A 25,964-nucleotide genomic window follows, 5' to 3' on the forward strand; every position below is an offset into this window, starting at 1 on the left:
TTGATAAACAAACTATCTATACAGACCACCAGGCATGGTGGTAATTAACACATGCAGAAACAAAAGGTGGTAAACAAGGACACAATATGGAGCAGCAGAATAAGTGTGAAGGTGTGTGGTGTGTAAAACACACCTTCACATTATCTCCAGCTTGAAGAAACAATGCCAGATAACTCTTTGTAAAAGTAGTCAAATAATATAAAGGATCATAATAAACTGGAACAGTATAATGATAGGACAATGAAAAACTTAAAAAGATGTAAAATGTAGTCAAACAATGGATCATAATAGGTGTGTGAAAAACTTAAAAGAGATAAAAAGTGGTCAAATAAAGGATTTTAATAGTATCTAATATTAGTTGAAAGAAACAAAAAGCTTTAGGCAAATGTGTTTAAGTATGTATGAGCAAACAAATAAGAGAACAAGAACAAAGTGTAGCAAGATTACTTTGGCAACTTTCTTGATCAATTGAAATGTATAAATACTTTAAGTGATTACTTTAAGCAGAGATATTATTCTCATATTAGTATTCAGTTTTAAACTGAATGCAATAAAGTCAAAAAGATATTTATGAAAAATTCAGACCAGAACACATTACATGGAGTAGGGGAACTAACTGCATAAATAAACAAGGGAGATAATATTATACCGAAAGGCAATATATTTAAAGAGTACCTTGACTTTTACTTCTTATAAGTTTTAAATTAAATAAAGGGAGCAAAAATCTAAACAATTTTTTTGATAACACATAATAACATTTTTTGTTACAATTCTAGGGAAATATAATTTAAATTAACAATACATTGAATTAAGTAACCGAAATATGCTATGTAACTCCAAAAGGCAAACTGGAGAATTAGAAAGTGGCAAGCACAACTTTGTCTTTACTACTAAAAAGGGCACAAAAAGAATTATATTTCTAAAAAAATCATAATTAGGATGGTAAACAAAATGGCAGATATGAGAGAAAATCGATCTGTATTTTCACCAACACAAAATCAAGAGATCCATTTTAATAACGAAGATAAACACAAGGATAAAACGATGGGTTCCAGATAATGCACAAGTGGCGCCACCATCTAATGTAGTGGATTTATGTGGAGAAACTTTTATAAAAACAGCAGAATATTTGCAAGGAGAGTTGGATGGCAGCGTTGAAGATTACAGACTTTCGGGAAAAAAATGAACCAAGTTACAATGAGCAAGTACTCAGAGATGAAGCAAATAGCCCTCAGCATCAGTGGAGCTCTTCATGACCTCAATGAGAAATATCAAAGTTTGCAGCCCTATCTAGAACAGATTGACCAGATTGAGCTCAGTGTGACAGCTCTTGGAACAAGCTGCTTATAATCTGGACCAGTATTCCAAACGTTTAGAGAGTAAATTTAAATCATTGGAGAAGAGATGAGTCCAAGAGATCTCAACAAAAATCCTTATGTTAGCAGCAGTTGAATTTGTGTGTTTAGGCTTAGATCAGTTCTTGTTTGCTTGTATTGTAAAATATGCAGCAGTTCAAAATGTGTTAGGCTTGGATCAGTTCTTATCTGCTTGTATGTTCTTGTTTTTACAAGGTGTCCTCAAACAATACTATAATTAGCTCATATTTTATAGTTTGTTGTAATTGCAGATGTAATGGGGTTGAGAAGGGATGTTTTAAAGGAGGGAGAGTGTTGCAATGTTGTTGACTATGAAATAGAATGGTTATTTTAAGAGACATCTTGTGCAATATTTTTTTCTGTATGCAGAGGCGTAGCGACCCTTCCCGGCGCCCGGGGCGAACTTTCAATTTGGCGCCCCCCCCCCCCGCTTATATATATATATATATATATATATATATATATATATATATATATATATATATATATATATATATATATATATATATATATGTGTGTGTGTGTGTGTGTATAATTATGTGTGTGTAATAGTGTGTTTATATATAAGCTTGTGTGTGGGTAAGAGTATTTGTGTGTGTAAGCGTGTGTGTAAGCGTGTGTGCTACAGTCCGGACAAGGTTTAATAATTACATTGTATGATTTTCATTCCTTAAAACTTTACGACAATTTAATTCCATTTAGATGCGTTTAACTTTTTTTGCAAAAGATTAGTAATGTCAGTAAAAAAAAAATAAGCCTGATCTGTGTTAGAGGGTAGTTTGTAGCTAACGCTAATATGTTTAGACCAGCCTTTTATGTTCTAGTTTTGGAACGATCTCTGTTGTGATATGGTACATAGTTGGATTCGAAGATAGTTAGAGTAAGGACACACAAGTGACATACAAGAAGAAGTTATCAGAAATATTTATTGTTCACATTGGAATACGACATGGGTATTTCGTTGATTGGTTTATGGTATGACAAAACAAGCTAGAGAAAACAAACTGGAATCCAACGGATGTTAACAGCTCGTGGTCTTGGATTTCGCAGATTTGCCCTGCCTTCTCGCACACAGAGTTTCTTCCAGACATCTCTTCGGGGGGGGGGGGGGGGGGGGGGGGAGGGCGAAGCCCCCCCGATTTTTTTTACCGCCCCCCCCCCCCCCCCCCCCCCCCCCGAACGAAATGAAATTTATATAATTTATATATAGAAAATATATACTTTTAACAGTGTCCGCCCCCCCCCCCCCCCGAAGAAAGTCTACCGCCCCCCCACCCCCGAAAATTTCAAGTGCCCCCCCCCCCCGGAGAAAAAAGTCTGGAAGAAACACTGCTCGCACAACGTCAACAACAAATGCAGAACTAATTGTATTGGTTGAAGAAGCAGTAACAATCAATTTAATGATAGCCCATGACGTTCTGATTATAATCAGCAGCAATAAAACGCGTTTTAACACTCTAAGAAAATGTGGAATTCAAATGCATTGTCAAAAAAATTCAATCAGGATCTATAACTAAATGTGGTCTCTTTTACTGTATGGCTTGGAGCTAGATTACAGACAGTGGAGAATGAAATAAGAGCATGGAAAAAAGTGGTGGTTAGTGGCTTAGGGATTCAAGAATCCGTGATATTTAGTTCTCTTTAATATAGTTCAGTGATCCGGGTAAGATGTAATGCAATCAATCAAAAGTATCTGATCTCTCACGTTGAAGTTGAGAGAATCGTAAGAATCTTACAAAGAACTAGTCGCGTCTTTTTTTTAACAAAACTGGCTAGTGAAATTGTACATTACGCGTTAATACACTTGGTTTCTTTACTAAGTGTTAAAAGAGTTATCTACCCACCAATCCAGTACAAATACTTGCGATTTTTGTTAGCGAAAAAAGCGCCCCCCACCCCCACACACACTCATCACAACCATCTTGGACAAAGTTTGTAGAGCGGTTTTTAACGTAACTAACTTTTTTTTTAAAAATGTTACACAATTATACAATGCACAGTACAATTCGTTTCTTTCTGAGAGCTAAAGGTTGTTTACTCAGAATCCAGTGTAATTTTGCTATTTTATTTAGCCTAAAAGCGCCCCCCTGCACCATCTTGATAAAAGTCACTAACGTATTTTACAGTTCAACAATCGTACAATACGTTTTAATACAATTGGTTTCTTTAATAGTGGTAATGTTTATCGACTCAACAATCTAGTGTAAATTCTTCCGTTTTAAGTCTCGAAAAAGCGCCCCCCCCCCCATCTAGCAAAAGCTTTAAAGCGGTTTTGCCGGTCACTGTTTCTTAAGAGTATATGTTTTACATTAAGAAATCAAGGTAGAAAACAGTTAAATCAGTATGTAAAGGCGTGTAGCCATTACATTTCTTAACTTAGACAGTTTATAATTCAAAACTGCAGCATAAAATCAGCTTTAAAAATTTTTTCCCACCCCTTTTGGCGCCCCCATAGGGTCGGCGCCCGGGGCGGCCGCCCCCCCCCTAGCTACGCCTCTGTCTGTATGCTCACATTAAGGGTTATTTAAAATATTTCTTACATTGTATCATTGTCATCTCACTTTATATTTTAAAATGTAATTTGATAACTATTGTCACATTAATTTCTTATTTTTAAATGTTGAAAAACATTTCAATAAAAAATTTGGAGAAAAAAAAATAAAAAAATCATAAATTATTTTTTTTTAATACTGTGAGCAAGTAACAACTATTAACATTTTAAAGGTGGGAGCACAAGCGCCATTGAAATACAACTATTATTTTTATACCCTTAGAAACATGAGTCATTTTCACTACTAATTTTTTTTCTGGTAACAAATTAATATTTTAATAAGTCAACCCTGCACTTGGGAAGTAGAGAAATCTTTCTTTGCCCAGTGTGAGAACCACCCAAACCATTTTCTTGACATACCAATCAAGAAATAGTTAAGACTTTGAAGGTGTCTTATCTGTATTTCAGACATGAACTAACACTTTTATTAGATCCCAAGTAAAACACTTATAAGATAAACTGCCCCAGAAGAGACTGATAAAACACCAAATGTGCTACACAGTTTATCAGTAAATGGCTGTGTAGCTGTATCTTGCAAAAATTGGAAACAGAGACATTAGTAACATTAACCTTTTACAGTAACAAAACAGTGATGTAATGTAGATATCCAGTTGTTACAATATAAGTTATCCACTGAAGATGTATATTAAATAAGTGTACAGGTTAAATAACTGTCAATACTTTATTAAATATTTACACCCAATTGAAGCTGAACACAATTAAAACCTCAATATTTAGTTTACTATTCAGTCACTGTGCACAAGTCACATCTAGCTATTAAAATGGCTAGGAAAATCTGAAAGTTTATGTAGTGATCAACCTAAATTAAGGAGTAATCCATCATTTTTACAGCAATAACTTGACTGCTAAAAAGTTAGCTCTCAGTAGTCCTATTTATAGACAGAATGGACACACCAAAAATGGCAGGCGAAGAGTTGTAAATGTAACTAAATACCAGAAATGACGTCATGTTGCGCCTTTGCCATTTTAACTAAAAGCGGAAAATGTGGAATTCAATTAATTCTGGGATTTTAATTAATATTGATTCATTAAAAAATGATTATTTTTTATTTGAATAGATTTATGATAGAGAACTTGAAACACAAAAACGTGGGGCTTTCTCAAATTAAACAAAACAAAAAGCAAATTCATCTTTATTTTGATACAGGATTTAAGAATATGATTGAGCCTTGAAAACTCAAACCCAAATCCTGGACAGCAAATTAGAAAAGCCAGGTGTTGCTGAATTACAAGCACTCTTACATTTTTTGCAACAGTTTTTGAAAGGTTGCAACAGTATTTGAGATTGTTTTCAGCTGTTACAGCTACTCACTAAAAACAAAATTTAACATACCTGTTCAGCTAAAAGTGTGCCAAGCTCTGGATCAGAAGCCATCAGTTTGTGCATTTTAACAATCAACGGGTGACTGTTGGAAATAAAAAAGAGGATCAGATTTTTAATTAAAAATCATTTAAAAATAAACACTGAACATGTGAAGCCATTAAGATAATTTGCAATATTGTACCTAGATATTGTACCACTATACATCAAAATATGGCAAACTGTTTGATACTTAAGTTTTTAAAAATACTTTTGAGCTTTTTATAATTAAAAAACAACACAAATAATATTTCTATAGTCATGTTACAGCTAAAATAAGATTTATTCTATAGAGAAAAAAGTTGTTTTAAAAAAATATTTCCATACAAATTAAAATTAGAGGCTCACTAATTTTTAAAAGAAATGTATAAAAAAATGCATTAACCCTGACCTTGGGTTGATTTCAAGAGTAGGCTGCAACAGGCGCAACCTCTCATCCTGGCTCTTATCTGCTAGAGTAGTGCGCAGGAAATGTCTGGCAGAGCCCATCTCTAGAACTGTGATAACACAGGGATGGCTCTCTAGTCTTTTGGTAACCTGGTTTCATAGAAATTTATATAGGCAACACAGTTATAAATCAAAGGAGCTCAAAGTTTTAACTGCTACTGTTTGTAGAATAATTTAATTTATCACAGACCACAACAAACATAACCAGATGCTTGCAGTTTTAGCTTAACATAGCTAATTATTTTCTTGTCAAGATCCTCACAAAACTGGCGATACTTTAGGTACAGTTTAGTGAAGTTACCAATGTTTTGGCAAGTTATTTAGTTTCTAATGTCATCTAACCCTACAGTTTAATTATACTAACGATTGATCAACACAAAATTTTTCTCAAATAAAATTAAACTTTCATAAAAGAATATAATAAAGTAATGATTCCTCTTTAGACCTAGTGATCCATTGGGCAGATAGAGTTCTCATGTTTCTTGACCTCAGCATATGAATGGATAGTATGGTCAGCACTATGCTCAGCCGCCTTTACTTTCCCCAACATGAGTCAGGTACACACCAGAGCTGGGTGGATTCAGGGACATCCTACAGTCTGAAAACGAGATCCTAATTCGAGACCTTTGAATAGCAGCCAAATGCTGTACTATCTAACCATGCAGTCGCATCAAGGAATATAATAGTTATGGTAAAATGGTTTTGCCTGTCTGTAATAGTTTTCATATTAACATTGCTTGCTTACCTTAATATTATTGACTTTATTTAACAGAATAGATTTGAGCCAAACTTTCAGATCCTCAGCCTCTTGCTGCTTAAGACTTTTCTCATCTGGAAAAAGATTATTGCTGATGATCATTGGAAGTTTAGAAAACAGTAGTAAGCAAAAGGAGATTTAATCAACATAGTTCATACTGACTTTGTAAATCATTACATACAAAAGCCACCTCAAGTTGATTACTCAAGTGTAATCAACACATCGGTAACCAACTACCAAAAAATGTGTTTTTCCAATGCTAAAAATTAACTAGAGACAATATGAAGAGGTTAATCTCTGAATTATTTCATGGACAGTTCGCAAAAGACCGATTGCTAGGTACTTTTACAGCATTTCACAAACAAAATAATTTCCTATAATACAAAAAAAAAGTTATTACTAACCATTTTCATTTATGGTATCTGTATTTTCTTTGTCTTCATATAATTCATTCTCAATAGATTTAAGATTCTTGCGATCAAACTGACCAAGGTTCATCAACACTAGCTCATCATAGCCTTCATATAAAAACAGAACCTCAGTGTCTTTTTTCTTCAGAGCCTCAAAGTATGGTGATGTTTCAGCTAACTGGCGGCTAAAGAAAAAGGTTAAAATTCAGTACTATCTTAAACTTATTAAACACTTCTTTAAGTATTTTAAATAATAATATTGACTAATTGCCCAGACATTGCCTTCAGGGCAATTAGTTTCACCATATGGTGTTTTATTTTATGCACAACATAAATTGCAGAAAATAAATTTTAATAATTATTTTCTGAGCACACACAATTTTGGCAGTACACCTGTTTACCCTCAGAATCACCTGTGATCACACTGACCACAAAAAACTGTCTCAACAGCCAAAGAGTGGAGACATATTTCAGGTGGACAGTCAGATTTGCACAGTGATTGGTCAACATAAGGAAGCAAATTTTAATAAATATCTGAGCACACAATTTTGGCAGTACACCTGTTTACCCTCAGAATCACCTGTGATCACACTGACCACAAAAAACTGTCTCAACAGCCAAAGACTGGAGACATATTTCAGGTGGACAGTCAGATTTGCGCAGTGAATGGTCATCATAAGGAAGTAAATTTAAATAATAATTCTCTGACCACACAAAATTTTGGTAGTACACCTGTTTACCCTCAGAATCACCTGTGATCACACTGACCACAAAAAAACTGTCTCAACAGCCAAAGACTGGAGACATGTTTTATGTGGACAGTCAGATTTGCGCAGTGAATGGTCATCATAAGGAAGCAAATTTTAATAATTATCTGAGCACACAGAATTTTAACAGTACACCTGTTTACCCTCAGAATCACCTGTGATCACACTGACCACAAAAAACTGTCTCAACAGCCAAAGACTGGAGACATGTTTTATGTGGACAGTCAGATTTGCGCAGTGAATGGTCATCATAAGGAAGCAAATTTTAATAATTATCTGAGCACACAAAATTTTAACAGTACACCTGTTTACCCTCAGAATCACCTGTGATCACACTGACCACAAAAAACTGTCTCAACAGCCAAAGACTGGAGACATGTTTTATGTGGACAGTCAGATTTGCGCAGTGAATGGTCATCATAAGGAAGCAAATTTTAATAATAATTCTCTGACCACACACAATTTTAACAGTACACCTGTTTACCCTCAGAATCACCTGTGATCACACTGACCACAAAAAACTGTCTCAACAGCCAAAGACTGGAGACATGTTTTATGTGGACAGTCAGATTTGCGCAGTGAATGGTCATCATAAGGAAGCAAATTTTAATAATCATCTGAGCACAAAATTTTGGCAGTACACCTGTTTACCCTCAGAATCACCTGTGATTACACTGACCACAAAAAACTGTCTCAACAGCCAAAAACTGGAGACATGTTTTATGTGGACAGTCAGATTTGCGCAGTGAATGGTCATCATAAGGAAGCAAATTTTAATAATTATCTGAACACATGCAATTTTGGCAGTACACCTATCAGCTAATCTTTACCCTCAGAATCACCTGTGATCACACTGACCACAAAAAACTGTCTCAACAGCCAAAGACTGGAGACATGTTTTATGTGGACAGTCAGATTTGCGCAGTGAATGGTCATCATAGGGAACAAGCTAAAAGTCAACTTAATTCAGACAACCATCTTTCATGTTTACTTTGAAACCAGCTACAGCAATTTTCATTATAAAAAATTAATCAATTAAAAACAAATTTAAAAATGTAATAACTAAGAGAACATGCATAGAGAAGGTATCAAATTATCCTTTACCTAGGAGCTGCTAAGAAATAAATGTTTCTCTCCCCTGCTTTCATCCTTTGAGCATATTCATCTAAGCTAGTTAACTGCCCCTTCTCAAGTTTTGAAGATTCAAACCTCAAAAGCTTAGCAATGTCTTCCTGTAAAAAGATAAATGTAACATATTTTTATCCTAACTTATGCAAAACACCATAATAAATCTACTCAGAAAAAACCACAGTCACTGATATTTTGACTATTTTCATCTAAGCTGGTTAAAGTAGATTTACTACTGACACCAGAGGTTAACCCTTTGAGCCAGGCAGGCCGGTAAACCGGCTTCAACATTAGGCATATATGTCAGAAAAGCCGGTTTTCCAGCCCGATGATATAGAGGCCGCTATACCGTCTAATTAAATATAATTAGCGGAAGACTGACTAAAACTGCGCATGTCTTTTTAGTGCGGGATTATGATTCTAAAAATAAATTTTAGGAAAAGTGAAAGTGTTTACATTTTGTAGCAATGCCGCCAAAACGAAAAGCTGAGCCACAGCCATCGACTTCAGCATATAAAGTTGGTGCAAAAGATGAAGCAAAAGACCAAAATATCAACAAAAGAAGTAGAATGACTGCATCTCAGGCAATACAACTACTTATTGATTCTGATGAAGAAGATAATATTCCTGGTCTATATTGTGATGATAGTGGCGTTGAATTTGAGACTGAACACAGTGACATTGAAATTGACAGTGACAATGAAACTGTTCAAGTACGTTCCGATGAACATGGTGCTGTAAAACTTCAGTCTCCTTGGTGTTTTGATAATAATTATGTGTTCGTTTTATATACATTGTTCTGTTCATACATTGTAAAAAAATAAAGAATTTCAGAATCTTGCTGCATTGTTGTTTGATCCTGAGTCTGGATACCAAATGTGGCTTGATTATCTCAAACCGTTCAAAAGTTATAGGCAAAGTTAGAAGCAGATAAGTGAAAATTGGTTTGGCCCTGGGAGCTCAGGAAATGGGAGAAATTAGGTCAGGGAAGCCAGGGCTCAAAGGGTTAATTAATTAACAAAGGCTAACAAACAACTCCTTACTCTCTGAGCTTGGTCCCCAGTTGTAACAATGCCTTCTCTGAAGAACAGGCCATAATCTTCATAAAACTTCATATATGTCAGTGGGTCTTTCTTAGCTTGGTCAATGAAAAACTTGAGAAGCCTTGTGGTCAAAACATCTCGCAATTTTCTAGGTGGAAAAAGACATTACTTGATGGGTAAAATACAGATAAATAATTCTTTGATAAATTTTAAGGATAATTTCAATATTTAATAATTACTTAAATTTCTTTATAATAATCACGAAAACAATAAAATTAAATTATTTCCCACTCAATGAGCATGCATTAAAATGATATATTATACATGATAAATTATAAAAAATACACAAATTTGAGATTATGGTTTATTCCTGTTTCAGTCCTCAGATGGCCCCATGCAATGTCCACATTACAGTAACAGCTCAGATCTCCACGTCACCCACACGGTGACAGGAGCCTAAATGGCATGGTCATTCATCACTGGACAGTACACAAGCACTCTCGTTTTTTTAAAAAAACAACCGTTTTTAAAAATGTTTTACATACTGATTGATTATCTCAATAAAGAAAAAAATATTTAAAAAATATATTTAATATTAAAACCTGATAATCAATGTTAGGATGTTGGCAGAAAAACAAACCTATTCAAGAAAGTACAAAAGATAAAATCAACCATATTACCTGATCAAAGTACTGTCTTGTAGCAATTCTCTGCTCAAGTTTAAAGGTATATCTTCACTGTCCACAACACCTGCAAAATGTTATGTTAGAGTATTTAAAATCAACCCAACCATTTTTACCTTAAGTTTAAATAAATTCTATTTAATACAGCCTCACTTCAATATAAATGTCTGGTTGTATTGCTTTATGGCTTAGAGACCTGGAGGGTTACCAAGTCAAATACCAACAGACTACAGCTGTTCACAAATAGATGTCTACCAGACAACATTACCAATGAAGACCCATGGCAAACCACAAAGCAACAGCCAATGGACAATGATATTAAAACTGGTAATTGGGGATGGATAGGTTAATATCTTACGACAATCGTAGGTGTGGCTGGAACCACCAGGGGAAAAGAAAAGCAATCCTGAAGAAAGACAGTGGATGGAAAAGCAATGGCTGCTGGGTTTATGTGGGCTCTACCAAAGAGAGGTCTAAAATGGAGTTCAGTGATGAGGTGTAGCTGCAGCCCTTTGCTCTTCAGGGGCTTCAAAGGAATATGTTAAAGTAAGTTAACCACTATTACTATTAGTATGAACAAAAAATAAAACCTTTGACAAATCTCAACCATTTCGGCAACACATGGTTAGCTTTAGCCATAATGAGCACTTTTCTACTGTAGAGTGCAACACCAACATCAGTTTCTCTGCTCATGTCAAACATAGCTGTGAAGGAAAACAGTAAAAAAGTTGTTAGCTAATTCAAGAAACAAAACATTGAAAAATGAAAAAGAAATGACTTTTCACAGTAGGCTTGACAGTTAATCTTATCAAACTGATTTCAGTAAGTCTTTTAAAATATTGGTACAGAGCCAAACAAACAATATTTAGGCAGCTATTTTCATGGTTTATACTCAGGTTTAAATAAAAGGGCTTAATATTCAATGGTTTTCAGTCTTTACTTACTTGGTTTATATTCAGGAATATAGAAAAGTGCTCTAATATTCAATGGTGCATCAGTTTTGTAGTGTAGATTATAGCGGGGTTTGTCATAGACATTCCCAATAAACCTGTAGAATTCCTCATGCATGTCTGGGGTTACATCTCTAGGTTCCATGGTCCACAGAGCCTATAAAAATTATGTTTTGTTTAATGATAGTACTTTAGTAATTATCATGCATACAAAAAAAAACCCCAGTCTGTGTAGGGCTCTTCTCCAAACATTTTCAAAATTACACGGAACAAATAAATTTATATTAGTTTATATATATATTGGAACTAATTTTTTTTAAGTTCTGTGTATTTAACAGATCTTTCTTTTAAAATTGTATTTTGTTGGTTACAATAGACATTAAAAAACAATTAAATTTTATACTTTAATATCAGAGCTAGATATAAGCATACCTGAATAATATTTGCCCTTTTGCCATTCAGATAAATAGGCACACCAAGAAAGTTGCTGTATTTTTTCACAACTTCTGCAAAGATTTAAAAAAAAAAATTTTAAATAAGCTTTTGAACCTTCAATGAAAACAGATATTGTTTAGAATATGATCAAAATCATGGTACATCTAAGTACTTAAAACAAAGGCACTTGTGTTAAAATGAAGTGTAATTGTTTTGAAGCACCCATTTTCCATTAAATAAGTTCTGTGTGATAAAAAGGATTCTGCCCTCCAAATTAAAATGCAAGTGCCATGCTATGCACTGTTTTAAAACTACAATTCTATATGGCTCAATCAGGTTCCATATTTTGCAACCCATTTAATATCACTTAACAGACTTATTTCAACCCTCAGATTCACCTATGATCACACTTTCCATAAAAGCAGGCCTCAACAACCAATGGTTGGAGTCCAACAATGTATGGTCAGTCAGATTTGCGCAGTGAATAGTCATCATAGGGAAAATCATTCAGCAACAGCTTTTCTTCATTGAAATTTTTCTTTCATGACATTTTTAAAAATATAAACACAAGTGTCGGCTTTCATAATAGGATTATTACTTTAAGAGCATTATAATTAAAATAATAAATTCTGGTGATATAAAATGTTAATAGATCAGTTCAACTCTGAAGTAAAAAAAATACATAATTAAAGACAAAAGTATCTTTGAAAAACTATTACCTTTAATAATTTCTTCCTTAGCAAAATTATAGCTGTCACCTTTCAGGTGTATCACAATTTTGGTTCCTCTCTGAACACCCTCAGCTTCAGATATGTCATACTTTCCCGACCTGAGAAAAAAATAATTTTAATGAACTGTGAACAGCTACAATTTCAAACAATGAGCAACTACAATCTGTTTTTGAATGTACTTTTTGTAGGCTGCCTAAAAGCTTTACAGCCTTACCCATCAGATGACCATTTGTATGGAGATGAGTCAGGTTTAAAAGACTTTGTGTACACGTCAACTTTGTCTCCAACCATAAAAGTGGAATAAAAGCCAACACCAAACTGGCCAATGAGATTGCTTTTAACATTGCCTTTTGAAGTTTTGTCAGACAACTGCTCCAAAAATGCCTGGATGCAAGTAAAAATAGTGTAATTTAAATTAAAACAAAAAAGTAATACACTTCTGTCTATGAAATATAAAGGAAAATTAAAAATAAAATAATATATTATTCTCTACAACCCATAACGGGTGATGGTCATAATTTATGTTCTTTCTATGGAGTTATGGACAAGAGCCATGATTAAAATCGGCATAAAATTCAAATTACTTAATTTATGTTGGTAAAGGGAAAATAAAAAAATCAATTCCCTTCCTGTTTCCTGTTTAAAAATATGTCTATCAACATTTATTTTTGTTCATATGCAGATTGTTTTCTTTTTTTTTTAACTTTTAAAATGTCCATGTGTGACACTTAGAATGTATCTAAGGATAAGAAAATGAAAAAAGTACTTGTCTCTTTGATTTATTCTGTTAAAATAAAAAAATGATACTAAGCAATTATAGTTGCTGCCCTTATTCCAGTAATATTACTTTAATAAATATATTTTCTAATACATCTACTGTTTTAATTATTTACTGTTAGCAAGAGAAATTTCAAAGTTATGAATATTAAAATTCTTAATTTCTTTTTGAAAGTAGTATAGTAAAAAGATTTTTCAGAATGAAGTATCTGAAAAAAAAACAACAACTTGATTTTATGAAACTTTTAAAGAGTTATGGGGTTTTAGGTTGACAAGCATTTGAAAATAATATTAGCACCAGAGAACAAATGAACTTGACTTTTACAGGGTTAAAATATAGATTTACAAAATCTAGACATACCTTTGAACCTGATCTAGCTATTGTACCAAGATTATCTATTAGTTCTTCCTTTGTAAGACCAACACCTGTATCCTAGATTAATTTAAAAAAAAAACAAAATAATTATAGATCATAAATAAACATAATATTTTTCAAACTGAGCAATAACATAAAAATAATAATTTAGTGAAAAAGTATTAGGGACTAATTTTGGGTAAGTGACAGGTATTGAATTTTATACTATTTGATTGTTATGTTGCCTACAACCTTGATAAAAACATGGATCAATGAAATAAAATGACTAAAATAAACTTAAAACAATCAGTTAAAAACTGAGAAACTCCAAGAATCTACCTGTATGGTGAATGTTTTTTTGTCATCATTGGTTGCAATGTGAATCTCCAATGGAATATCTTTGTCAACAATTTCATGGCCGGTCAATTCATAATACCGAAGTTTTTCTAGTGCATCGCTTGAATTAGAGATCAGCTCCCTTATGAAAACCTGTTAGGTTTAAAAAATTCAGCTGATTGTTTAGACAAAACCAAATTCAATTAACTTTATGCAATAGTTAAAATTGAAAAAAAAAGAAGATAAATTTCATTGAACATTTGTAAGGAGAAATCCTGTTTGGTTAATAAAATCAAATGGAAATGCTTTACTTGCCTAGAAGAAAATAAGTTTAAAAAAATCAAATTTAGGTTTCATTCCATTAAAAAACTAAGTAAAGCTGTAAAGTCCTCTTTAATTGGGCAGATGAAATAGATTCATGTGTTTCTTGACCTCAGTATATGAAGGGATAGTGTAGTCAGTACTTTGCCCTGCCGCCTTTACTTACCTGTCAGAGTTGGGTGGACTTATCAACGTCATATAGTGACAAGTCTTAATCAAGACCTTTAGTCTAGCAGCCAAACATACTACTATGTTTCCTTCCATTGCATAGATATTGAAAAAAAAAAGTAAAATAAATAACATCGTACTTCTTTTTCCGAATATAAAGACTTGGCAACAATATCCAACAGTTGTCTAGTCTCAGCTTGGAATTCATGTGTGTCAGCAGGTCCTGATAAAAAAAAAATATTAGACTAAAATAAAACACATCTTTAATGCAAGAAATATGAAAAAATAAATAATAGTTTGATTTACTTCTTCCTTATGGAACAGAGATTTTGTTCCTTTGTTTAGCAGCAGTGAAAATAATACAATTATTTTTCAGAATAAAGTGTGGATTAAGATCTTTTAATATTATTGGACATAAACATGTGAATTCAGAACCAACAAATTTAAACAATAATTGACCTTTCCCTCTTTCTGTATCTTTGATAAGGTTATGATAATCTTCATCCGTTTCCTCTTTGGCTTCTTCTTGATTGTTCCAAAGCACTCTAGATGTATTTATTGATCTTTTAGGAAACCACAAGTGTGATGAGTTACAGAGAACTGTAGGGCTATTGCTTGTATCTGAAATGTCAATGTGAATAGGTAACACCTTCAACTATAAGTGTGCTTTATATAGATCATTTGAATATAGAACTAAAAGAAATGATTGCTTAGTCAAGTATTGTTAAATTATGAAAACCCAGACTGATGGTGAGCAAAGAAGAGAAAGTAACAGTATTACTATTAGAATCAACAGAATCTAAATACTATAATTAGATCTATAGTCTGTTAAAGAAGGCCTAGGCTTATCAAATAAAAAAAAAAACAATCTATGTTTTCGTTTTGTTACAAAGTTTAAAAGTCATTTCAAAACTCTATTATATAATTAGTTTTTCAAGCAAATTTTATAACAATACTGATTAGAGTAAAACAAAGCAGTATAATGTCTGCTATATTTGTTCAATACACTTGGTACAAAGGAGCGAAAGATGAAGTCAGAGATAACGTCATGTTGATTAGAACACTCAAGGGTAAGGTTCAGTAAAAAATCATTTTTAATTTCGCAAAGGGTGGCGCCACAGGAGGGTGCGATTTTCTCTATATACGGTATATAAAAATAAACGTCGATTGCGGTTTCACAGCGTTCATCCGATCGCCATCAAACTTTGGGGAGTTGATTTGAACACTCCAGGGAAGGTTTCTGTAAAAAAAAACTTTTTTTTAAAAATTTCGCAAGGGCGGCGCCACGGAATGGTGGGATTTTTCTCAATATACGGTATATGAAAATATAAGACGATTGCGGTTCGACACAATTTATCCCGGTGCCATAAAACTTTAGGGAGTTGATGAATACTCCCGAGAAGGTTTCTGGGGTGGGTGGGGGGTTTTAATTTTGCATGGGCGGCCCCCATGGATTAACATCTATTTTTAGATAATTCAATCAGAAATTGAGATCAAGCATCTAAGAATAGACCATTAGTAACGCTAACATATTGCATCAGTCACAATGATGTTTAAAACACGTCAAATAATTTTTTTACGTGTTAAATAACAAAGCCTGTTAATTTGTGTCACTTTAGTTTAGTGAATGCCGCAATCTGCATCATTGTTAACAGGATGCTGTTTGGCACAATGGCGCCTATTAGTTTTAAGGAGCCAGGGGTCGTACGGCGTTTCTATGCGGTAGTGTAATCGGGGGGAGGGGGGCTCGGATCCTGAGAGCGCCCCTCTACGTCTCAGACACATGGGCGGTCACTGAAGTGTGTTATTCCATATTATTTCGGCGAGTGATTAATGTACACTCAAGGTTTTCATGCGGTAGTGTAGGTAAACCCATGTCCTGATATTTATGATCCAAGCGCAGGCATTGTTTACACTTTACTTGAATTTACATTTAAATAACTCACTTTTAGAAAAGAAGGTCACGGGTCTAAGAACATATGATTGATAATGCGTTGGTGAAATGCTTCTAATATATTTCGTCGGTAAAACCTTAGTTTAGCGTCGGTTATTATTCCGGAATCGTATAGCAGTAAAAAACAGTAAAACAATGTCAAAGTCTGTCACACACTTCCGGAATTCGGCGGAATTCACCGGAAGTACTGTAAACCATACTTTATTTGGCGTCATCTTTTATTTTTATACAGAATATTTAAAATTTGGATAGATTTATTTTTATAATCATTTTTACATTTTGTAATCATTTTTACATTTTGTAATCATTTTTACTATTTTCGTAATCTAGATTTTTTTAACTTGGCCTAGCAGCTAGATATCTAGCTAGATCTAGATCTAATTAATTAATGGTCGCAAATCCGCTGCAAGCTAAAAACATTAAATTATTATATTTGACTTCATTATTTATATTAATATATGTTTTTATTTATTTTTAGATCTACTAATTTAAATCTACTATAAGATCTATATTTATTCTTGTTTCCTTTTGTCGATTAAACTTAAAAAATTAAAACATTAATTTACTACATTTGACTTTCAATTTATTTATATTTCAATTGTCAAATAAACCAAGGTTTACCGTAACTCTAGTTACCGAAACTCAACAAACATTACCCGATAATTTCCGACGCTAAACTAAGGTTTTACCATTTCGTCAAACTTTCTTCTATCCCCGTGGCAACGCACGGGGGACGGGTGTCTAGTAAAATATAAAACGCAGTGACAATGCCTGGACAGTACTCAGTGGAATCTAGTCAGTAGTGACCTCTCGCTGCGCTGGTCTCGAACTGGACCGTCTGATTGCGTCTGTTAAAAAAGCAACGAATGTGAGGTCAACTAACGAAATTAAACTTACATGTACTCTTGTATTTTTTAGCTTGTGCAACATAGACCGGTACTGTTCGTAAAGAATTGCTCGTGAGGCGCATACGAAGAAAATTAGCGGTGTTGAAGGTCGCACTTGCATGAAACCATGTTCTGATGGAGGCAGCCATCTTTGATATTGTCTGATGAAACGTCAAACAGAATTGTAGGTAATGACATTTCATCCTCCGTACACTAGACCTTGACTGCCCCCCCCCCCCCCCTACATACACTGTCGTACAGAACATTAGATCTAGAATTAGATATAGTCCTATCTATATAAGATGGACAAGGATAAAGATCTAGACTGATTTCAAATTTTATGGATAAAAATATAGTCATATGCTTTAAAGTTATATTAAAAACTGAACTTAATTAAAAAAAAAACAAACAAAAAAAAAACAACAGACATCATACATCTGTGATTATAAGGACAGAAAAAAAGTGTGTGGGAGGTGGGGGGGGGGGAGGTAAACAAAGTAGCTTTTTTTTAATGGACAAAAAAAATAGCAAAAATCTGATGCAATACTGGTAAACCAAGGGGGTGGGGAAAATTTTGTGATGTTAACCAAATGTGAGACAAAGCCACACTACCCACTCTAACCAGCAATTTTACATTTTCAAATCTGTCATCTCGATAACAAATTTAGCAATGATCATTTACCAGTATCACTTTCAGCCATTTTTCTCCGGGGGAGGGGGGGTGCTCTTGAAATTTCCTGGAGGTGGCGGCGGACTAAAACTTCCAAGAGGGGGGAGGGGGGAAGAATAAACGTATATATTTTCGTGCTGGGCAGTTGATATGCTTTGGGAATCGGGAGAGGGGCACTTCACCCCTCCACCCTCGAAGAGATGTCTGAGAGAAACTCTGTCAGTTACTTAGCCGTCAAAGTCAGGAGCAATACGCTGTGTAAAAAAAGGGTCGATGGTGACGTTATACCAATTCTCTTCTCTAAAATGAAGTCACATCCCATCAAAATGAAATTTTTTTTTTGTTTTAATTTGCAATTTCAATGTAAACTATTTACTGAGCTTGGTCAACATTGAGAAGACTGGTACTTTTTTTTTTCACAATTTACGAACGAATTCTTAAAAAAAAAACAACAACCGCGAAATACTATGTCCAGTTACTGATATCAATTAAAAAAAACGAGCCGACCCGCATCGTATCATACGCCGCTATTTAGTTGTTTTATTTTCTACTTTTCAGTAATTCATAATTTGTGAATTCGACAGTACCAATGCTGCCACTGAAAATATTTGCTTTAAAACACTACCCCCCCCTTTCCCCTAACCCCGACCCTACACCCCCCCCCCCGTGAAAGCAGCCTCCTCTTAGTTATTTCTTAGTTACCTCCTGTAAGTTTAAAATCGAACTAAATTATCTGCCCCTAATAGAAACCCGGCTCTACGGCTCTACGATTTGTAAACATTTAGCTTTGTAAACATTTAGCTTGACCACAGCTCACCAGACAATGTGGGGGTGGGGTGGGGGTGGTAGTGATAGTGATAGAGAGAAAGAGAGGGGACTGCAAGGAGGCGCTTGCAGCTTGTTTTCTAACGGCTCCCAGAAGAGAATTATATATATAGATAGATACTTAAGTGTGTCATCACACACTATGACCTCCTTCGCCAAACATCATTACAAAATCCAGCACCCTCCCCCCTAGAAGTGTGAAGTCTTTACAGGTGGTCACTAATAAATCATCAAACCAACTTAATACAGGTTATTTGTTATATATATATATATATATATATATATATATATATATATATATATATATATATATATATATATATATGTGTGTGTGTGTGTGTGTGTATGTATGTATGTATGTATGTATGTATGTATGTATGTATGTATGTATGTATGTATGTATGTATGTATGTATGTATGTATGTATGTATGTATGTATGTATGTATGTATGTATGTATGTATGTATGTATGTATGTATGTATGTATGTATGTATGTATGTATGTATGTATGTATGTATGTATGTATGTATGTATGTATGTATGTATGTATGTATGTATGTATGTATGTATGTATGTATGTATGTATGTATGTATGTATGTATGTATGTATGTATGTATGTATGTATGTATGTATGTATGTATGTATGTATGTATGTATGTATGTATGTATGTATGTATGTATGTATGTATGTATGTATGTATGTATGTATGTATGTATGTATGTATGTATGTATGTATGTATGTATGTATGTATGTATGTATGTATGTATGTATGTATGTATGTATGTATGTATGTATGTATGTATGTATGTATGTATGTATGTATGTATGTATGTATGTATGTATGTATGTATGTATGTATGTATGTATGTATGTATGTATGTATGTATGTATGTATGTATGTATGTATGTATGTATGTATGTATGTATGTATGTATGTATGTATGTATGTATGTATGTATGTATGTATGTATGTATGTATGTATGTATGTATGTATGTATGTATGTATGTATGTATGTATGTATGTATGTATGTATGTATGTATGTATGTATGTATGTATGTATGTATGTATGTATGTATGTATGTATGTATGTATGTATGTATGTATGTATGTATGTATGTATGTATGTATGTATGTATGTATGTATGTATGTATGTATGTATGTATGTATGTATGTATGTATGTATGTATGTATGTATGTATGTATGTATGTATGTATGTATGTATGTATGTATGTATGTATGTATGTATGTATGTATGTATGTATGTATGTATGTATGTATGTATGTATGTATGTATGTATGTATGTATGTATGTATGTATGTATGTATGTATGTATGTATGTATGTATGTATGTATGTATGTATGTATGTATGTATGTATGTATGTATGTATGTATGTATGTATGTATGTATGTATGTATGTATGTATGTATGTATGTATGTATGTATGTATGTATGTATGTATGTATGTATGTATGTATGTATGTATGTATGTATGTATGTATGTATGTATGTATGTATGTATGTATGTATGTATGTATGTATGTATGTATGTATGTATGTATGTATGTATGTATGTATGTATGTATGTATGTATGTATGTATGTATGGCTGTGTGTGTAGAGATGTTTAAGTTGTCATGCCCACCAATCTCCTTTCCAGATGGTTTATTTAATAAATAAACGGGACAAATCGTGTTCTCAGTATATTTAGCAATTTATGGTTTTGCTATCACATCATCCTCCCCATTCGTGTCACCAGGTGCGGTCCGAATCATTTGCCCCCCCCCCCCCTCCCCTCCCTCCCCCCCTCCCCCCCCCCTCCCCCCCCCCCCCACACACACACGCCGCTGCCCCTCCGCCATAAGAATCTGACGTTCAAAAACTATAAATAAATGTATCATTTCCTGCTGGGTCCTATTCTTGTTAATTTTACAGGACCTGATCAAGAAATGATCCGACTAGTCCCAAAACGAAGAAAGAGACTTCGTGTGTTTTTGATATAACTAGTTTATTTTCTAGAAACACAAGTTTTAAAAAATATAAATAGAAAAAAAAAAAAAAACATTAATAAATGAGGGGAACATAAAAATGACTAATTAAGTTTTTTCATTTCATATTTCAGTTAACTCCCTTAGCGCAAAAAATTCACGTCTTTTCATTATATCATATTCATGTCGCTGTTAACACCAACATAATAAAACAAAAACAGAAGATTTGATCTCTATTAAACATAAACAGCTGTTTATTATTTCTAATAATAATGATGTTACTAGACCAACTTTATAAAAAGAAATAAGACAATCAATTCAATCAAACCACTTACAAAAAGATTACCAAAAAATGGATTGTTAAATTTTTTTCTCGATTTTGGACAAATTCGATGTATTTGATGTTATTAATAATTTCTGCCAATCAATCCATTAAAAAACAAACAAACAACAACAAACCCTTAGGACCCTAAGAATTTTTTTTCTTTTGCAACTCAACGTAAAACTAATTACGGAAAATAAAAATGAAATAACACTTGAATCGCTGATTAAGTTTATTAAAATAGGCCCATTCCTCAAAAAGCGTTTATTCTAAGCTGTTTCAAATGTTACAAACCAAAACATTTACCAGAAGACACTCTGGTCTGTTACTCTGTAGCACGAACATGCAGGTATTCACCATTCAGTGTCTAGTCCAAATTTGTAGTTCAATGTTTACCCAAATAATGACATGAATGCCAGGGATTACAATTAAAAAAAAAAGTAATCGAAAAGTTGTCTGTTTCGAACATTTTTATTACCTTTGATTTTTGCCTTTTGTTTTTTTTAAAATTTGAAACTTTTTTTTCACTTAAATTATATTATGTTGTCTGGGCATTGGGTTCTTGCTTATGGTCTCACGTGACTGTTCGCTGTATCGTCTGGTAGAAAACATTAAAAAGTATAGCTTGGAAAACTCCAAGAATCAAAACAAAACTGACTTAACTGATATTTCAGCCAAGGCTTTGTTTAGAATAACAATACATAAACATGTGATGTTTAATTTGATGGCAGCATCAATCTCGTTGTTTTGTCAATGATAGATTCATGTTTTTATAATAAAAAGTTCACTTTTCGAAACCGACGGTCCACATCGGCAATTGAAGTAAAGCTCATCTGTTTCTAACACTTTGACATCGGTTTATGAAGGGATAGTGTGTTCAGCACTATGCCCAGCCGACTTTACTTTCCCTAACTTGAGTTAAGTACCCATCAGAGCTGGGTGTACTCAAGGACGTTGTAGTGACTTGAAATCGTGATTTTCGGGTTAGCAGTCTAGCGCTCTACCGCTAGGCCACGCCGACCCATGTTTTCACAATACTAGTTTGTTTTACTTGTGTTTTGGTTTTCAATCAATTAAGGAGATAATTTTAAAGTAACAAAATGAATTGGACCAGCGAAGGAGAGTGGGATTAGGCTACCATAATGACCAGTTAATTAATCAGCGGGAGCCCCAATGAACGTTAAATGAATCAGTGGTTATAATCTAATTTTCAGTGGTCAAATTTGATGAGCAGATACAAAAGGAAGAAAGTCGGAAAGTGTGTGTATTGTGTGTGTGTGTATGTGTGTGTGTGTGTGTGTGTGTGTGTGTGTGTGTGTGTGTGTGAAAAGTGTGAGACAAGACGAATCACACGTAATGGAAATGATGTTTGAAGAATATTATATGCAAGTGATATTTTTATTTATTTTATAAGATTTGGGGAGGGGGGATCAAGCCCTAAAATATTACACGTTATTTATGTACTGAAAGTGTATCCATACTTCAACAAATTTAATAGGTTGTCCATTCATCTTTATAGACATATTTTAGAATGTTACGTTTATTCCTCTTTTACAAACAAGCAAATAATAAACTACAACATTTGTTTCTGCTTATCAACAGAAACTATAAATTGTTCCAACACATTATAAATTGTTACATATTTCCCTGCATATTAACATATGTTATAAATTGTTACATCAATCTCTCCTAACCAAAACATCATAGACTGTTACATCAATCTCTCCTAACCAAAACATCATAGATTGTTACATCAATCTCTCAAGACCAAAACATCATAGATTGTTACATCAATCTCTCCTAACCAAAACATCATAGATTGTTACATCAATCTCTCCTAACCAAAACATCATAGATTGTTACATCAATCTCTCCTAACCAAAACATCATAGACAGTTACATCAATCTCTCCTAACCAAAACATCATAGATTGTTACATCAATCTCTCAAGACCAAAACATCATAGATTGTTACATCAATCTCTCCTAACCAAAACATCATAGATTGTTACATCAATCTCTCAAGACCAAAACATCATAGATTGTTACATCAATCTCTCCTAACCAAAACATCATAGACTGTTACATCAATCTCTCCTAACCAAAACATCATAGATTGTTACATCAATCTCTCCTAACCAAAACATCATAGATTGTTACATCAATCTCTCCTAACCAAAACATCATAGATTGTTACATCAATCTCTCCTAACCAAAACATCATAGATTGTCACATCAATCTCTCCTAACCAAAACATCATAGACTGTTAGATCAATCTCTCAAGACCAAAACATCATAGATTGTTACATCAATCTCTCCTAACCAACACATCATAGATTGCTACATATAATTCTCCTGATCAGAACATCATAAATTGTTACATATAATTCTCGTGATCAGAACATCGCAGATTGTTACATATAATTCTCCTGATCAGAACATCACAGATTGTTACATATAGTTCTCCTGACCAACACAACAACGCAGCTTGCTACATCTATCTCCACTGACCAACACATCATATTTTGTTACATCAATTTCTCCTGACCAAAACATCATATTTTGTTACATCAATCTCTCCTGACTAACACATCATTGTTACATACATTTCTCCTGAACAAAACATCATAGTTTGCTACATCGATTTCTCCCAACCAGCACATCATAGTTACATCAATTTCTACTCAACACCACATATTGCCCCACCCCACATCGATACAACTTCTCCTTGTATCATCTCCTCTCCTCTACATCTTCATCTATCTACGCGAGTCCGTGTCCCAACTGACTGTATTTTCAATTCTCTCCCCTGTTTTTATGATTGCTATGCTGAAACAGGAGCCCGGGTAGCCGCGGCCCATCTTTTTGATTGAATGTATCCATTTGGGGGGTTTCGCTCTCCGGATGGCCGGCTGTCGATACGACAAACGATCCCCCTCCCTCCCCCTCCCCCCTCCTTCTAGTTTGGCTGCTCGTATTGATGACGAATTGCCAGCAAAGCCGGACAGAATGAAAGGGGGAAAAATGATTGGGAGATAGAAATAATGCGTTTGGGAATGAGAGAAAGTAAAGAGAGGAGCTTGGTGATAGAAAGGGGATGTGCACTTGGGGGTAAAAAGAGGGAGTTGAAAAGAGGGAGAGAAAGGGAGGAAGTGAGAGAGAGTGAGGGAGAGGGTGGAAAAATTTAGGAAAAGCATAAATGGGTTGAGGTGTAAAATATAACGCGTGGGGTAATTAAAAAGTGAGACGATGGTGAAACGAATAATACTTAAAAAAAAAAAGCCAACAAAAAACAAAACAAAAACAAGAGGAAATTGTAGCTCTTTTAGATGCATATGAAAAAAAATATAAAAAAATGTATAGGAAAAATAGGTAGAAGGTAAGTATTGTTTTAAGAAACACATACCAACCATTAAAAAATATTTTGTTTCGTATTCTCTTTAGATCTTTCTTTTGTGTAGTTTCAACACGATAAACATCAGCAGAAAGACAGAGATAAAGGGAGATAATTAGCGAGGTAAAGTGAGATAGAGAGGTGGCTTGCGAACGTGAGAAAAAAAAAATCTCTGCATGTTTGTAAAGGGACAGAATCCAACAGGGAGATAATTCGCTACTTTTGTAGTTTTATTTATGGCTTAGTGTTAACGCCATCAGTAAATTCGCGGAGGCAACATCAAAAGCGGCGTTACGTGAATAATAAGACAGTTTAGAACGATAAGGCCTAACTTTAGATAAAACGAATCATATTTTTCTTTTAGAAAATTCTTCCTCGACTAATGCTTAAAACGTGTAAAATGGAACATTTTCTTGAAAAAAAAAATCTTAATCTATGCATTTATTTAAAGTTCTGTGAATTCAACTTCTGATTTCAGAACCATAAGTCAACTCAACTAAAAGGAATCCTCCCATAATCCTGGTGATATAAACGACAGGGACGCAACCCATAACTACACACGACAGGGACATAACCTATTACTGCTTCAAAACTTGCAGACTTGCTCCCCTTGTATTATCCACCATTTAAAATAGGCAACTCATAGGCAAACTCGTGACTCCTCCAATATCTAGTTCTTTATCGTTTCTATATCCCCCCTCGATTTTTTTTTTACGTCCTCAGAATCCAAACCCGTATTTCTTCCCAGCCTTCGTCCATCCATTCATCCTTTTGGTTCCATTCGAAGAAATCTGCATACGAGTCCCAATAAATTTATAGGCACCTTATCCCTGAGTAACGAACAGGACTGCCTCGTTCCTATCTTCAGCCAATGACGCCGCCCTAACACTGTTCAGCTGTCAAACGAGCGAATGGCAAATTTTCTTTACAATGCGGTAAACTAACAGAAAGATTTTCAATAGAAATATTTGATGTTGTGGATATATCCTGGCATTTCAGCATATATATATATATATATATATATATATATATATATATATATATATATATATATATATATATATATATATATATATGTATTCAAGGGATTCTCAGAAAGATATAATCGCCTAAATACTAACACTCATGAGTCTTATCACTGTCTCACAGATATTTAAAAGCAAATTAAAATCAAACCAATGTCAAGGTCACATTTTTCAAAGCTAATTTATAAGTTCTCTTTTATGAAATAACTATTATAACCCTTTTAAAAGAAAAAGAAAGAATAAAAAAAAAACAGGTTAAAATGAATTCGATTATG

General features: G+C 33.9%; 1 protein-coding gene across 1 annotated transcript in view; it reads right to left on the reverse strand.

Moving 5' to 3' along the window:
* The window catches only part of LOC131958254 (heat shock protein 75 kDa, mitochondrial-like), a 34,311-nt gene extending 16,689 nt beyond the window's left edge, over positions 1-17,622 (reverse strand). Inside the window, exons 1-17 of the mRNA XM_059323175.1 lie at positions 17,468-17,622; positions 15,076-15,237; positions 14,757-14,839; positions 14,131-14,280; positions 13,798-13,869; positions 12,874-13,043; positions 12,648-12,757; positions 11,926-11,999; positions 11,488-11,650; positions 11,134-11,247; positions 10,541-10,610; positions 9,861-10,008; positions 8,794-8,921; positions 6,917-7,107; positions 6,501-6,586; positions 5,700-5,845; positions 5,282-5,354 (exon numbers count right to left, since the gene is read on the reverse strand). Of these exons, the coding sequence (XP_059179158.1) occupies positions 5,282-5,354; positions 5,700-5,845; positions 6,501-6,586; positions 6,917-7,107; positions 8,794-8,921; positions 9,861-10,008; positions 10,541-10,610; positions 11,134-11,247; positions 11,488-11,650; positions 11,926-11,999; positions 12,648-12,757; positions 12,874-13,043; positions 13,798-13,869; positions 14,131-14,280; positions 14,757-14,839; positions 15,076-15,237; positions 17,468-17,606 (2,079 nt within the window). The 5' untranslated portion in view covers positions 17,607-17,622. The remainder of the gene's footprint in view (positions 1-5,281; positions 5,355-5,699; positions 5,846-6,500; positions 6,587-6,916; positions 7,108-8,793; positions 8,922-9,860; positions 10,009-10,540; positions 10,611-11,133; positions 11,248-11,487; positions 11,651-11,925; positions 12,000-12,647; positions 12,758-12,873; positions 13,044-13,797; positions 13,870-14,130; positions 14,281-14,756; positions 14,840-15,075; positions 15,238-17,467) is intronic.
* Positions 17,623-25,964: the final 8,342 nt, after the last annotated feature.

This window comes from Physella acuta, unplaced genomic scaffold (assembly GCF_028476545.2).
Source record: "Physella acuta isolate Inbredline_101_S28 unplaced genomic scaffold, ASM2847654v3 ptg001306l, whole genome shotgun sequence".
Taxonomy (NCBI): Eukaryota; Metazoa; Mollusca; class Gastropoda; family Physidae; genus Physella; species Physella acuta.